General features: G+C 41.0%; 1 protein-coding gene across 2 annotated transcripts in view; it reads right to left on the bottom strand.

The window, feature by feature from the left end:
* Window positions 1-13,877, bottom strand: part of FMR1 (fragile X messenger ribonucleoprotein 1) — a 31,037-nt gene extending 17,160 nt beyond the window's left edge. The window contains exons 1-7 of one of the 2 annotated variants that reach the window (XM_077185824.1): window positions 13,433-13,877; window positions 5,262-5,314; window positions 4,293-4,386; window positions 3,157-3,228; window positions 2,733-2,881; window positions 1,666-1,759; window positions 1,457-1,573 (exon numbers count right to left, since the gene is read on the bottom strand). In XM_077185824.1, coding sequence (XP_077041939.1) covers window positions 1,457-1,573; window positions 1,666-1,759; window positions 2,733-2,881; window positions 3,157-3,228; window positions 4,293-4,386; window positions 5,262-5,314; window positions 13,433-13,483 — 630 coding nt within the window. In that variant the 5' untranslated portion in view covers window positions 13,484-13,877. The remainder of the gene's footprint in view (window positions 1-1,456; window positions 1,574-1,665; window positions 1,760-2,732; window positions 2,882-3,156; window positions 3,229-4,292; window positions 4,387-5,261; window positions 5,315-13,432) is intronic. The other variant, XM_054641242.2, reaches the window with a different exon arrangement.
* Between the last annotated feature and the right edge of the window lie 1,655 nt (window positions 13,878-15,532).

Genomic DNA, 15,532 nt, shown 5'->3' with positions numbered 1-15,532 from the left:
GAAACTGATTTTATATTTACTCTAACTACAAGAAACACAAATGCCAAAATGAAAAATACCAGCCAACTTCTGTCACACAAATTTTAACTGTATATATTTATCTCACAACCTATATTTAAGTACTTAGGTAGAAACTGAAGTTCAACAATGGTTTTCTAGTGAGAACCAAATCAAGTTTGAGACTTTCACAGCAGCAAAAAGACTCAGTGTAACAATGACAAGAAGAATCCAAGATTAGTTTGGGAAAGGAATCAATGACAACAGTTGTTGGTGCATGCATTTGTGGGGGCATGTAAAGAGAATTAGCTCTAAAGAGGCTGTTGTTCTTCCCACCTCCAAAATAATACTTTGCACTTCAAGAGGTAAACTGCCCACACAACTGTCAGTTCTACAGGATAAAGAATGATTACTGAAGAGCTGCAATGGGGTGCTCAGTAAGGAACACCAATGAGGAAAAACTGGTCCATCCTTCCTCTTGAGAAAAACAAAACCCAAACAAACTTGGATTTCAGCTCTCAAACACAGAAATCAAGATATGAAAGAGGGAACAACAGAAGTGAGAACCTCTTGTAACAGTGAGTATACCCACTGGATACACAAGGCCTGAACACGACATTCCACTTCAAACAGATGTAACCCCTGGGAAGGAGGAATGAAACCTGGCTCTGCAGAAACACTGCTGGTATACACCTGTGTCAAACTGAGTTACAGGAGTTTAAGTGGTACCTCTGGTTCTTGACAGCAAATCTAAAAAGTTTTCATAAATATTGCCATTTTTTCTAATTTGTAGATAGGAGAAAAACCATGAAGAAATGTTAATTCTAGTGTATAAAAACCCCCTTATTTCCTTGCCTACTCTTTTTCTTATTTTTTTTTCTTTTACCCATGGACAAGTATGACTCAAGCTTCTTGCCAGTCAACACCCACTTACCAGTCACAGGAGTATCAGAAGCTGTATCTGCTGTAAGATTATTTCCTAACATTTTATCTATAGACAAACCTATCCCTTCATACATTCTACCAGCATGAGTTTTCACCCCTTTCATCTCATTTTCACTGTATTATTTTGCTAGATCCAGTTCTAGTCCTATCAGGATCATAGCATAGTCACTCCCATCTATTTTTAAAGCTACCAAATATGTGGTATTATTTGTGCAATGACGGCTATTTTATGCTTCAAAATATGAAAGAAATACATCTGTATGTGTGTCTACATAGCTGTGTTCAATCCCCCACAAAATCCTGCTGATAAAAATGGGTCTCTGAAAGAATAGGCCCTATAACTGTAAACATCTCTGTTGGATGACACTTCCACCTGCCTTTTTCACCACCTAGGTTATTATCAATACATCATTACTTTCACCCCAATGCAAGTTCCACCAGCTAAGGAACACACCAGGGATTTTTTTTATTATCTGTTTGACTCAAATTACTCCAGGGCAAAGAACCAACGTACCTCCAGCTGTTTGCTGGCCTCTTCATTCCTCAGGATCAGGGACAGCTTGGTGCGCAGGCTGCGGAAGTGCATGTCAATCAGCATGTTGGCCCGCTTCGTGGTCACGTCGTTGATTGACTGCATGGTTAATAAACACAACAGTGCCTTCCTTACACATGCACTCTTGAAACAAACTGCTGCCAACGGTGCAGTAAAACATTTGTACTTACCAAAATAATAAGCTGGTGGTTTTCAGAATCATATGTTACAGAAAAAGCTCCAACTGCCTTTTTGAAGTCCTTATGTGCAGATTCTTTGGCACACCTAGGAATAAAAATGTAACAAAGTTAAAAATAGTAACCACTGCATTTATGGTTAACAGCCAAAAAGAGTAATTCCTTAATACAAAGAATGTAAATAAAGATTTCCAAGCTCTTCCTTTCAAAGCAGGTGTTATTTTATTCTGTTATAATTTATTTTACTCATTTTTCTTTCATTTGTTTTCACATAAGTAGGATTAGAAATATTTCAGAAATTTTCTGTATGTAAATCTGTGGAATGGCAAGTTAAACAAAACTACATTAAAAACTATAATCACTATGATCAGCAAGTTCAAGATTTCAAACACATCATGAACCATTAAAATGTGTGATTTCATTTTAACCCCTGCAGCATTCTAAGGACCATATGCTCATCTCATGCTGTGCTTGGCTTCTCCAGGTTTCCTGTGTCCACTTGTGTATGCTGTAATACTAACTTCAGGAAGTTTTAGTCTAACCTGAATTTATAACTCATTCCACACTGAGGCAATAACATAACATCTCAAGGAAAGCACAAAGTGACCTGAAGGTGAACAAGGGGAGTAGGTATTAATCTTTTAGAGCTGTAACTATATGACAACAACAGGTCCATGGCCTAGGAGAAAGCTGGCTGACTTTGTATCATACTCTGGGAGGTTTCATTACTGTTCAACTATTCCCAGAGCCATTACCAAATAATAAAAGTTGACCAAGAATGGATTCCAATTAACCTGTGCACAGAGTGAAAAATCTTAATCTGTATCACACATAAACCTTAAATTTTGAAGAAAGTGTTTCTTCCTCCAGGAATAAACCACAATTCAAAAAATCATCATTTCTATTTCTGAAGTATGACCACATCAATATTTGTATTTTTTACATTTTTACATTTCAATAAGTTAATTTAGAGTGGTAAAAAGCATTTTTATTCCTCTTGTCTCAGGCTTAAGAAGTTACCCACATTCTGAAACAAGTTATAAAGAAACGCTTGTACTTACATTTGCCTTAAATCTTCAGGAACTGCCAGTTTGATTTTATGAAAAGTATCTTTTGTTGCGGGTTTATTGGGGTTCACAGATCTCAAACGCTCAATTGTGACAATTTCGTTGTATGTAGCATCACAGGCTGCATATTCTATTACGTAGAACTGATATAAAAATAATAAAATCATCCAAGCCACATATTTTATGACATGAGTGAGCATTACACTATTAAGGAAAAGGTACTTTGGTTAACTGTAAAAGTCAAATTTGACTTCTCAGGTTGAGGTTAATGGTAATTGCAACTGTCCTAATCAAGAAACTTTTAAAAAATGAACAGAGATTAGTTCAAACCATAGTGTACATCAATATACAAAGAGAAAAGAAAGAAAAAAGTATAAGTCAATATAAAATATATATATGTATATATGCATACTCCTACCTCACCCTTTATCATTCTCACTTTAGCCAACCACCAACAGCAGGGTTCTTTTTCATTTGCCCTGGAATAAACCTGAACAAAATACATACATTATATCCTTAAAAGACATCACAAAAACTGACACTAATATGATCAGGAACTCCATAGGAACAAAATCCAGCAAAACATCTTAGTACATAAAGTCTCTGAGCACAACACAGAAAGCACATAACAGCAAGACTGTATAGACAAATAAAAATAAATAATACAGTGCCCAATCTACTGGCATTAGCTGCCTCAGTCTTGCATGCAGTCAAAAGAGAGATAATTCAGATTTTTACATCTGTTAACATTTAATCAACAGTATTTCTAGTTGTGTGTAGGTCTGATGAAGTCCTACCAGAGGGTGAGAGGGAAGTCACACATCTACACTTCTTTAGCACATATATGCTATCAGCCACACCCACATTAAAGAAGTTTTCCCATTTTCTTATCTTTCAAATTAAAAACCTACAGAGCATGCAAGCAGAATGCAAATCTTGCAAGTCCTCTTTCTTTAAATTAATTATAATTATATAATATAAAAACAAATATATAATAAAAAATAAATGTTCCAATTTCATAAAATAAGGAGGATTTAGAAATATGCTGTTTAAAATCAATCTCTTTGCATATACACATAAGTATTTACATATACACATATATTTCTATGTTTTTATATATACACACATATAATGCAAATTATCTGATTCAGCTTGAAGCTTTGGTAATAGAGACATTACAGCTTAATAACACCTTACAGCTTAATAACTACAGTTTATCACCTATTTCTGAATTAATCCAGTCCTAAAAAGGACTGATCTGTAATCAATGCAACACTGACCATGTTTGTAACTCAGCATATTTGTAACTCAGCATGGAGGCCATGGCACATGGAATTTTACATGGCCTGTTGTGGTACATGGAATTTGCATGGTTTATTACTGTCAGACTCTGGGTTTGGAGATGTGCCTGACACTGTGCTTTCTGCAGTGCTTGCAATCAAAGGAGGTGGCATCACCTAACATGGAAGCAAACCTTCCAGTGGCTTGGCTGACATTTTTCACAGCAAGTTCTCTCACTTCTCAAGACAAGAGCTGTTAATGGAGCATACACACCTCTACTTCATCACTTTCATTTATGTCTTTATTATAGCCTGCAGGTGGTGGGAACCTCACATCATGGAATGGGATTTGTCTCTCTGGTTGCCAGCTGCAAACAAAAAATCACAGTGAATGGTCTAAATATTTTCATCTTCTTTGTAAACAAAATCAAACATTTTTAATCCATTAATTTTACAGTTTCAAATTCAGTGGAGCTTTTGTGCATATATGTATTAAAGGTAATGTGATCCAATGTATATATAATAAGAAAAAACACATCCAAATGACCATTAAGCATCTTAAATGAAACCCTGATGCCTCCTGCAGTCTTTTGAATCTTCTAGAAGAAGATTCTTCCTTCATTTACAGGTATGGTTTTTAACCCCCAACATTAAAAACACAGATTAAAAAACATTCCATAACACATTTGGACACTTCCTTCAAAACAAGCCTGTATCTTCTTTTTCTTTGGTTCTACTACAGGTTATGAAAATTTGATCAGGATCTAGTCTGAATACCGTTTTAGTTTTCAGTTTCTTTAATGGAGACTGGATAATTTTAGGTTTTAGATCAGAAAATTGGTATTCATCATTTATCTATAGAACAAATTCTGTAATAATGGAATCTTCTAAAATCAAGGCAAGACATTCACATGAGAAAGAGTCAGTAATGGTACAACTGCTGACTTACTCAAACATGGGTTGTCATCATGTAAATTCAGTAAGAACATGATGATCTTCCCAGCAAAACACATGTTACTATGGCTTTGCACTTGACAGTATTTAAACCATTAAAAGCATATATATAGAAATATCACAAAATAGTAGATATGTAAATATATATTATAAATACAATTTTAAAACATGCCAGCAGCAAGTTTAGTGTATCTAATATACACTCCTCTGCACTAAGCCATATTTAGGTCAATCAAATGCAAGGTTGATACTCTGTCATTTACAGGTACAACACCAGCAATACACTTACTTGTTTTCAAATGAAACTGTTATTGAATCTTCATGCACATCCTTTACAAATGCCTGTGGAGGAAACAAAGTATAATTATGGTATGCTTATGGACACTTTTAGAAGTAATTATAAACCTGTAAAACACCTCCTTTTCACAAATACTGATGAATCTCACAATGAAAGTATGTTTTAAAGTCAGCCTTTTTAATTTTGCAATAGATTTCTATAAAGCACATACTGAAAGCTGATAACCTCCTTGGGTTCATGACTGCCAGCACACTGATGCACAAACAGAATGCCTCAGCTGTGAAGACATTATTTCTACTTTTTAGAAGCAACAGGAACAATTAGTAGGAAATGACAAGATAGTTCAAGAGTTTTAAACAGTTGATTTTATAATCACATTTAATGTATAGACAGGCATAGAAATTAAACCTCAGTATTCCTCAAAAACCAAATGAAACCAAAGCCCACAAAACCTCCAAGTGCTCTTCCTTCTTTACCTCAAGGTACATTTGAAAGTTGCACTAGCAAAACTCATCTATATCAATTTCAGCAGGATCTTCCCCACATTTACTTCATCCCACTAAGTCTGTGGAGCACCAACTTTAGATAAATGCCCTGGGGCCTGCCTTCCCTTTTCTCCTGGTGGATGGACAGCAGTTGTGCTCTCCATGCCACAGAACTACAATTCAGCACCGAGGGCTCCTCCTGCCTTAAGCACTCAACTGATTGATTTGGATTTGTCAATATTTAAAGCCCCAAATGCTTCCCCCATTCCCCATCTACAGAACAGCAAGACCAGTGTACTCAAAGAACTTTGGGATTTACCAATGAAAATATTTTTCTTAGCCTGAAACAATGGAGGCCACAGGTTAACCAGGGATGCAAAGATCATCATGGTGGCAGTTTTATTCTTTATTTTTAAAGAACCTATATGAACTTCTAAAACAAGTTGCTGAAGTGCTGAGTATAGCACTAACATTAGTCCACACATAGTATCACTGCAAGGTAGGTAAATAAAAGCCCATAAGCAAGAAAGAATAGAAAAGTTTTTTCTACTAATGGAGATCCACTTTAGTGGATAAAAAAATTCTCAGTAAATTGAAAATAATTTAGCAGCAGCTACCACTTCTAGAAGTGGTAGAGAATTAGTTAATGAAGTATGGAACATTTTATTATTCTCCATTTTATTATTCCTGCCCTTGCAAGTTTCCAAGATGAGATCTCATCTCTTACAAGAAGGTAAGAGTTTCTCTTACATGGAACCTAAATGATTTTTAAAAAACTTATTTTGCTATTTTTGCTTTACAAAATATGCCAAAATATTTCCTGAGTTGCAGCAGTATGTTAGTATCAAAGAAGAGCAACACTTGACCTGACCTGATACAGAGCTCCAAGAACTGGCTAAAATGCAGTGGTAATGCATGTGAATGTCATCACCCAGAGTCATCCACTACAAGGAAGAAACCATCCAGGTTGAGAACTGAAACATAACCAATGCCACTGTGAACAGAAGTCCAAGGAAAGCCACAGTGACAACAGCAAAAAATTATTTTACACCTTACTTGTCTCTCAATACTCTTAAGAACAAGACTTTATTATTGCCAGCAAGCCAAGGAGACTTAAAAAAGTCTCCAAATGTATTAGCATAATTATGAAGTTCAAAATTCCATATTCCTTCCAAGGGGATTACAAGCACAGCTGATGTTTTTCAATGACACGGTATAAAGAAGACTTAAGACCACATCTCAAGATCATGTTCATAGGAGTACAGAAAAGGTATTTACACAAAGAGGCAACAGAGCTCTCAGTTGATTATTATTGATACATTTAGCTCATGTTTCATATTGTGGTATATTGTGTAGATTGCAGAACTGGAGATGCATTTCAACAATACAATGGCAGTCCTGACTCATTTCACATTACACAGATCACCTTCAAATGCTTCACCCACGTGTCTTCCAATGGTAGTATTGTACCACTTATTCTTACAGATGCAGCTGAAATGGATGCCTTTAACTCCTGAAAACCACTATGATCACTACCAGACACTGGGCATGGCTCCTTTGTGCCACAGACTGGACAAGGATTAACAGTAGTGCTCGAGTATGTAAAAGCAGAGATTATTTTACAAAGCAAATTCAACAGAACTGATACCAGCAACACTTAATAGCCTTCAGGAGAACAGGTAAGAGTAACACAACTCATGCCCTGAGAAACAACCTGTTCATACCTAATTTTCTCATATTTATAAAATGTCAAAAAAATCACCTTTCCTTGTATGAAAGATACTTTGGAAGAAGTCATCACTTCTGTGGTGATGAAAACACCAAAAGGTGTCCTCATCAGCACTCTGAAAAAGTGACAGAAAATGGCAGAAAAATTCACAAGCACAGCAGCAAAGAGCAAGACTACATCTCATATCCAGAGAGAAATGGAAGAAAGCTCCTAACATCCAACACACCTTGAGCACAATCCTAGGGGCTACAGCAATGCACCTCATTAGGGGTGATAATGCTAACACTTACCATTAATAAGTAAACCAGGATGTGCAACAAATAAATCTAAGTTAAGCTGAAGACTAGCCTGGACCTTCCAAGAGTTTGGCAATTGTATTATCTGGAAACAGTAAAACTTGAGAGACACAGCTGGCTGAAAGAGGAATGAACTACACTGTCCTGTTTGAGCTCTCCTTAAACAGCTCTTGCACATGGCTTTGGTCACAATCCAGAAACCAGAGGGAACCTGATCCAGGAACACTGGTTAAACTGCAGACCTAACACAGGTAGCATCAATACAGACACTGCCAGGGAAAAATCACAATCTGAATTTCTTCAGCTTACACCAAGCTCAGAATAGTCAACCACAGAAACAGATGAATACCTGGTTTTCACTTCAGTCTGGCCAAAAACACTGATGTCATAACTCTGTGGTTTGTCTTTTAATTAATAGTCTTGCAAGATTACAAGAGTTCATTGGAATAAATTTATAATTAATTACAAAGTGAACAATGCCTTGCCAAACACCTAATTTCAAGTATGCAATATATGAAACACGTCTGCACACCTCTCTCTGTGATCTTTATGCTTAAAACCAGCAGGCAAAATATTTTAATGATTATTAATACAGTCCTTAATATTTGGTTGTCTAATCCTGTCTGTCCAGAGAAAGAGGGTTTTCCTTATTTTTCAGTTTCTTGTGACACACAAAAATGTCAGATACTTATCACATCAGGTTACCACTGTCTGGACCACAGTGTCATGTCAATTTGCCTCCAATATGAATATTTAAACAGATCTGCAGGACAAAAATGTATCTGGACTCTTCAGTGCTGTATATTTCAACCTGTACACTTTCAAGTACAAACAGAAAAGGTCTGAAACATTTCTAAGTTTTCCTTAAAAAAGCTAATATTTAAGCAGCATTGCCTTTGGAAAATGAAAATTAATACTTATCCAAACTGTTTGGAAGTCTTGTTTTTGTAATACCTGTGAAATTACACACAATGCTAAAAAGAAATGAAGCCTTCAAGACCATAAGCCAAATTCACAGACACAGGACAAGCCAGGCCCAGATGTCAGTAAAGGCAGAGAGAGGCTCTGATCTCACATGAGTATCAGGAGAAAGACAATAACCATTCATCAGCCTTTTTAAAGATAAAGAGTGTAAGTAGGCATGGAAATTCAAACATAAAGGTGCAGATATATGAGCTTAAAATACACCCCCATGAAGGGACAGAACAGTGGCTCTGATGAATTTGGACACAAAGATGAAATGCCTTAAAAACAAAGTGAAACTGGACAGAAGCAAAATGAGGTAACAGGACAGTGAAAGACTGAAGCAGCTGACATACCATTATTGCTAACCGCAGAAATACCAAGAAAGAGTACACAAAAATTGTGAACAGAAGCACATTTTGTAATGGCAAAGGTTGATTCTTCTTCTCTAACGTGGAAAAAAAATCAAATGTGGTAAGTTTTCTACACCAAATTTGACTCTGAGTCACATAAACCATTTCATTTCTCTCCATGCTTCAGATATAATTAAGTAAAAAAGTTTTCAGCATGGCATTTCTCAAACACATAAGCATTCACATTCTAAGAATGGCTATATGCTGAATATTTGGTTTAAGTTTTACAAATTATTTGTTAAAAAAATAAGAATTATTGGAAACATCAGCATATTTTTATTTTTATGCTAAATGGAATGATGGACATTTCAAAGGAAAAAATAAAGGCTTCAGCTGCCATGAAATTTTGCTTTTTAAAGTCTGCTCACATCATCAGATGTGAGCATTGTCAACCATTTTAATAAAGGAGGATAATTAACTGTAAGAAGGGAAAGTAGGGAAAATATGCTTTTTAACATAAAGAAGGCTATGTTGATAACAAACGTGCATCTACTGTTAGTGTAACCATTCTGTAACATTTCATACCTGTTGGAAGGAGAATGTCAAAAGGGAACTCGGTGTATAATCAAGTCTGAGAAAGGCTGGACATACAAAGGAACAGAATAGGGAGAAGAAAAATAGTCACAGAAATGGTCAGCAGACGAAGGAAAAGCGTGCAGGCGGTCATCCTCAGAGGGACTGAGCAGACAGGCTCATGAATGTACAAAGAGACTGGAGATACTGGCTGAGGTGTCTGGATGGAACAGTGAAAGAGAAAAACGGATACAGAGGGCCACAGGAACAGCTGCTAATAGTGAGACCTGGAGTAATAAAGTAGTAAGAAAGATGAATTATTTTATCAGCTGTAGCTTCAATGAAGTTATCTATAAAACCAAGCAAACAACAGCAAGGTGCTGAAACTACTGGGATAAAAAGTGGAAGATTTTCACAAGGTTATAGAGCAAGAAGTGGCAAAAATTGGGTTACAGACAACACAGAGATATTAACAACAAACACCATCACAAAATTGCCTGCCTCATAAACAGGATGCTTTCCATCTTTAGCAAAGGACACAAGAGAGAATCACTCCCAAACTCAAAAAGAAAAATCAATCCCATGTTGGAAAGGCATCCAGCATGTCCCCATTTAGAGAGAAACACCTAAAGCTAATCCCAAAAAGATTAGGTAAAAGCTGTCTACTAGTCCTCTGTGAATAAGAACTTCAAAACCCAACTTACTACTCCTATACAAGAAAAGATCAGAGAAGATATGTCCTCATACTGCACCCCTTCAAGATTCAGTTACCTGGCTGTGAGCTGCAAAAGGCAGTTTCCTCCCCTTGGATTCACAGTCCTGGTGGTCGTTGGACCAGTCTTCATAAAATAAGTAAGGAAATCTAACATTTTCTTTCCAAGGATTCTGGGCCCAGCCACACAGCAAGTCATGACTAAGCATCTCTAGGTACCAGCCTGTCAATTATCCCTGAATCATTCCCACTTACTGCACTGTGCTTTCCATGGAATCATTCATCTTAGGCAAGGAGGAAAAAAAATCATCAAAGTACACAGTATGCACTAAGCAGTACTTGAATTCCATTCAGAAAGAACTAGCCTGCACTACAGCACTCACATCAACACACTCCAGTATTCCAGTGCACCTGACCAGAATGAAATTTGAATTCAAATCTTACAGCTGGCTATGAAGGCATCCTCAAACCATCTCCTGTGCTTTGTGTGGGACATGAATCCTCTGGCTCTATCTCAGAAAGCACTGGTTTGTTACTTTCAGGAGGGTTTAGGTGGGCAGTTTTGTACTGTCAAGATGCAGATGCTGGTGGGTGCACTCAAAAATGTTCAGGTCCTCAGAGAGACCTGCAAGGAGGATATGAAAAGCTGAAGCCACAACTGGGTGCCTATTTGAGCTACTCCATCACATCCTGACTGTAGCAGCCTCATACTCCTCCCTCTTCCATGTCTTAGTAACAGGAGAGGTGTATTTTTCCAAAAAAATTACATATTCTTGTTAATTCAGAATTATTCAAAGCCAAATAAATCTTCACCTGTTATCAGTAAAACATGAGATTGAATAAAAGAATTGTTTTGCTTTTGGTTTGTTTGAAACATTACTGCTGTAAATCACTTCTCAGGAGGCTGCTTAAAGAAACTTCTAAAATGAAAAAATAAAATCATCCTGCAATTAAGTTCACACTTGACATCACTGCACACTTCTTGCTATGCTGGGTCAACATTCATTTTTTACAAATGAATTGCCAATCTCTAAGATGGGCACAAAACTCACAAGAAAAAAATTAGATGTATTACTTTGTAACAGAGTGATAGTCAGACATCATGATGAAAGAAAAATCTGTAATTAGAATTCAAGTAATTCAAATTTGGAGAAACCAGAGGAAAATTGCTGGTTTATACTGAACATCATTGCATGAGAGTGTAAAACAACTCCTACTTTTTTATTCTTTAAAAAAAAAAAAAAAGCTGCATTTATTTTAAGTGTGATGCTTCATCTGAAGAGGCAATTCAGGTGAAGACAGATAAATCCATATGCCCATTTTTACCTTTAGACAGTTTAACCATAGCTGTTTGGTTAGTGATAAAGAGGAAACTAAAAAAATCCTGTCAAAATTTCTAAAAGTTAAAGGACAAACATAACCATACTGCTTGGGGCAATGTCTGGTGAGAACTTGGGTACACTAAATCATGAATAAGCTTCCATGAACATATGCTCAAATTAAGCTTTCACCTACACACAAGGGGTACAGGGCCCCATGGTGTCAAACCTGAACATAAACAATAAAAGTTTCAGAAGCTTTCAATTCTCCCAGGTTTATTCAATATTTGTCACTAAAAAATGTACCATGTCATTATTGCCATCATCTCCTTCACATCATTGTGTAACTACTATAATTTGATGAAAGCCTCATTAAAAGTTCTAATGTGCAATGCATTTACTCTTCCTGCTTCTTTCTGACCAAATACTCTACCTTTAAAAACCTAAAACTGATTTTTAAAAGTGCTAGATTATTTAACTCCAGGAAGGAATATACAGATCTAGAACTTTGACTACAGCACTGTGAGCTCACAGGATGCTTATTTACCACTCATTTGTATCTCATGCCTTTTTTTTTTTTTTTTTGAAAAAAAAAAAAAATTCAGATTAGGACACAAGCACACATATTTTAAAAATAAGCTTTTAAATATTATATAAAGAGGTCTTTTTTTCTTAGAAAACCTCAGAGGTGTTGGAACTACATCATTTGGATATCTACCTGGCTTACCACAGGAACACGTGAGTGTGAAACTCTACCCGGTCCTTCAATGCTAACATAAATATTGGATGTCGCACTATAACTAGGCCCAATATTTAAAGTCCTAGGATCATTTAAACCATGGGAAACTTGCAGGAACTGATCCATGGCTGTTCCTGGTATGTTGATAACAGGTCAATGAGAGTAGGCCCAAACCAACCATATCCGAATTTTATTTTCTGTAAAACTACGAATTATACCCTATTAATAAGCTGATTAATACAACCCAACTCATGCAAAGCCACACAATACTACACGGTATTAATAAAACATATTCAGCGCTCATATGTTCAAGGCTCAAGGTTGGCTTTATTAAGCACAAGAGCTTGGAAACAAACATGCAATGCCACTAAATAATTTCAATAAGAAGAGGGAGATTTGGTACCTATACGTATTCAGGGCCTCAGCACAGATAGATCTGGCCAAGCAATGCTGTCTTTAATATCACTAGGCAGCTTCCCCTGCCATGGCATTAGGAGCAGGAATCCACCACAGCATTTCATCAGGAATGTGCATTAACGAGGGCCCCCCTCCTCCCCGCCTTGCAGGCCGTGCTCATGCAGTGCAGCTCTCCTGGAAACCCGGACGGCGAGAGAGACTTTCCTTAAGTAGCGACAAAAGCTGAGGATTTAGCAATTAATGCCCCATCCCAGGGCTGATCCTCGCTCAGCGCCGGGACGAGGCGGCCCCGGGCGCCCCTTCCCACAAAGGGGGAAGGCCCGAGGCCTCCCCGCTCTCGCTCCTCATCGGGCCTCGAGTCCGCTCAGCGCCGGCGGCCCCCGGCTCGCTCTCCGCGGCCACCGCGAGGGACCCGCCGCGGCCTCCACCCCTGCCTGCTTCTCCCTCCTCCTTCCTGCCCCAGGGCCTCCGCTCTCCCTCAGCGCGGGGAGGAGGAGCCGCCGCCGCCTCCTCCTCCTCCCGTTGCCGTGCCCGCTCCCTCCCCTGGGGCCCGGCCCGGCCGCGAGCACCCGGTACCTTGTAGAAGGCCCCGTTGGAGCCCCGCACCTCCACCACCAGCTCCTCCATGTTGTGCGCGGTGCGGGAGACCCGGGCCCGGCGCCGCCTCCCTTCCCTTTCTCTGTGCCGGCGCAGGCGGGGGAGGAGCGGTGTGTGTGTGCGGGGCGGGGGCGCTCGGTTCACGCCGAGCCCGGGGGTGTGGCCACCCTGGGCGGGAGCGGGGGGCAGCGCCGGGGGCTCAACTCGGCGCCGCCGCTCCGGGCCCGGGGCCGCCGGAAATGAAACCGAAACGGCGGCGGGCGGCGCGCGGGGGGCGCGCGCAGGGCGCCCGGTTCGCACGCGAGCGCTCGGAGCCTGCGTCACGTGACCGCGGGAGGGGCGGGGCGGGAGCGGGCCCGGGGCCGGCGCGCGCCGCTCGCTCGCCCACCCGCCGCCGCCGCCGCCTCTGTAACGGCCCCGCGCGCGCGCAGCCGCAGTGGCGCGGGGCGCGCGCGAACCCGGCAGTTGCGGAGCCGAGGTCCCGCCTCTCCCCCCCCCACCCCGCCCGTCGCGCACCGGAGTGACCGCCCTGGCGGCCAATCGGGTCGCGCGGTGCCGCGCCGCGTGCCTGAGTGACCGGCACTGCCGGCCAATCAGATCGCGCGGCCTGAGCGGCGCTGGTCGCGGCTCGCGGCACCCTCAGCCAGGCCCGTATGGCGGGGGGCGTGTGTCCGTGTGGGGCCGCGGCCCCGTGTCCGTGTGCCCGGCTCGGCCCGGGCCGCGCTCAGGCGGGGGCGGTGCGGGCGGTGCTGAGGCCTGAAACGGCGCCGAGTAACGGCCCCGGGGAGCGATGGCCTTGCGGGGCCCTGGGCGAGGCGAAGGGAATGACGGTCCGAGCAGCGCGGGGGCTGCTGGGATGGAGGGGGACATGGCGGCCGGGCCCGTGGGGTTCGGGCTCGGTCCCTGAGGGGGGAGAAAGCTCAGCCGTGCAGTGGGCTCTGCCTGCTTGGCCATGGGCAGGAGTTAAGAATAAATGTGAATTGAGTACACACCTTGAGTTCTTTGTGCAGTTTTGGGCACCACGGTATAAGAAAGAGCTAAAGCTCCTGTCCAAAAGAGGCCACGAGCATGGTGAAGGCCCTTGAAGGGAAGCCGTGTGAGGAGCAGCTGAGGGCACTTAGTCTGCTCAGCCTGGAGGAGACTGCAGGGAGACCCCATGGCAGTCTGCAGCTTCCTCCTGAGAGACAGACACAGAGGGCATGGCCTGAGGCTGCATCAGGGCAGGTCCGGGTTGGATATCAGGAACAGGTTCTGCATCCAGAGGATGGTCGAGCACAGAACAGGCTCTGCAGGGCAGTGGTCACAGCCCTAAGGCTGCCAGAGCTCAAGAAGTGTTTGTACAACGCTCAGGCACAGGGTGGGGTTCTTGGGGCTGTCCTGTGCAGGGCCAGGAGTTTGATGATCCTTGTGAGTCCCTTCCAACTGAGGGCATTCTGTGATTCTGAGAATTGTGACTCTGCAGCAGGAATGCTCCTGCTCCTGCAGGGGTGTTTCTCCTGAAAACCTGAACAGCTCCCAAGGGTCTGGCACCAGCCAAATTGAGCTGAAGGGATGATTCCTCTTCCTTGCCCTGTAGCAGTTCCTTTGTTCAACACACAAGTTCTCTGTGTAACACATAATATTATTTTAGGACTGTAGATTCCATAATGTTGGAAAAGATCTCCAATATCATCGACTGCAACTGAAGGCTGCAGTTGGGCATTTCAATGTGACATTGCGTATACAGTCCACTGTAGAACCTGGTGGTGAATAAAGAGCTCCACTAAGATGAAACATCTACAACTTAAGAGTGCACTGGCACAAAAGCTTCTTGTTCAGCCTTACATTAGCCCTGCACAAACATTAACATCTTCATGTTTTCTAACATAACTGGAAATAATCAGAGAAGGAAAAAAATAGCAACTGTTACCCCTTTATACTCAAAAATCACAATGTATTACTATGGTTATGATTTCTCTGACTATGTGTGTGATGCTCTCCCTACATGAGTCGTGGTGAAATTTTACACCCATTGCACTCATTGGACAAGCAGTCACAGGACTGACCTGCTTGGGGATGGCAGAGGGTCCAAGAGGAACT

This window comes from Agelaius phoeniceus, chromosome 14 (assembly GCF_051311805.1).
Source record: "Agelaius phoeniceus isolate bAgePho1 chromosome 14, bAgePho1.hap1, whole genome shotgun sequence".
NCBI classification, from domain to species: Eukaryota; Metazoa; Chordata; class Aves; order Passeriformes; family Icteridae; genus Agelaius; species Agelaius phoeniceus.
Note: the sequence above shows the minus strand (reverse complement) of the source record. Positions and strands in the feature narration are given on the sequence as shown.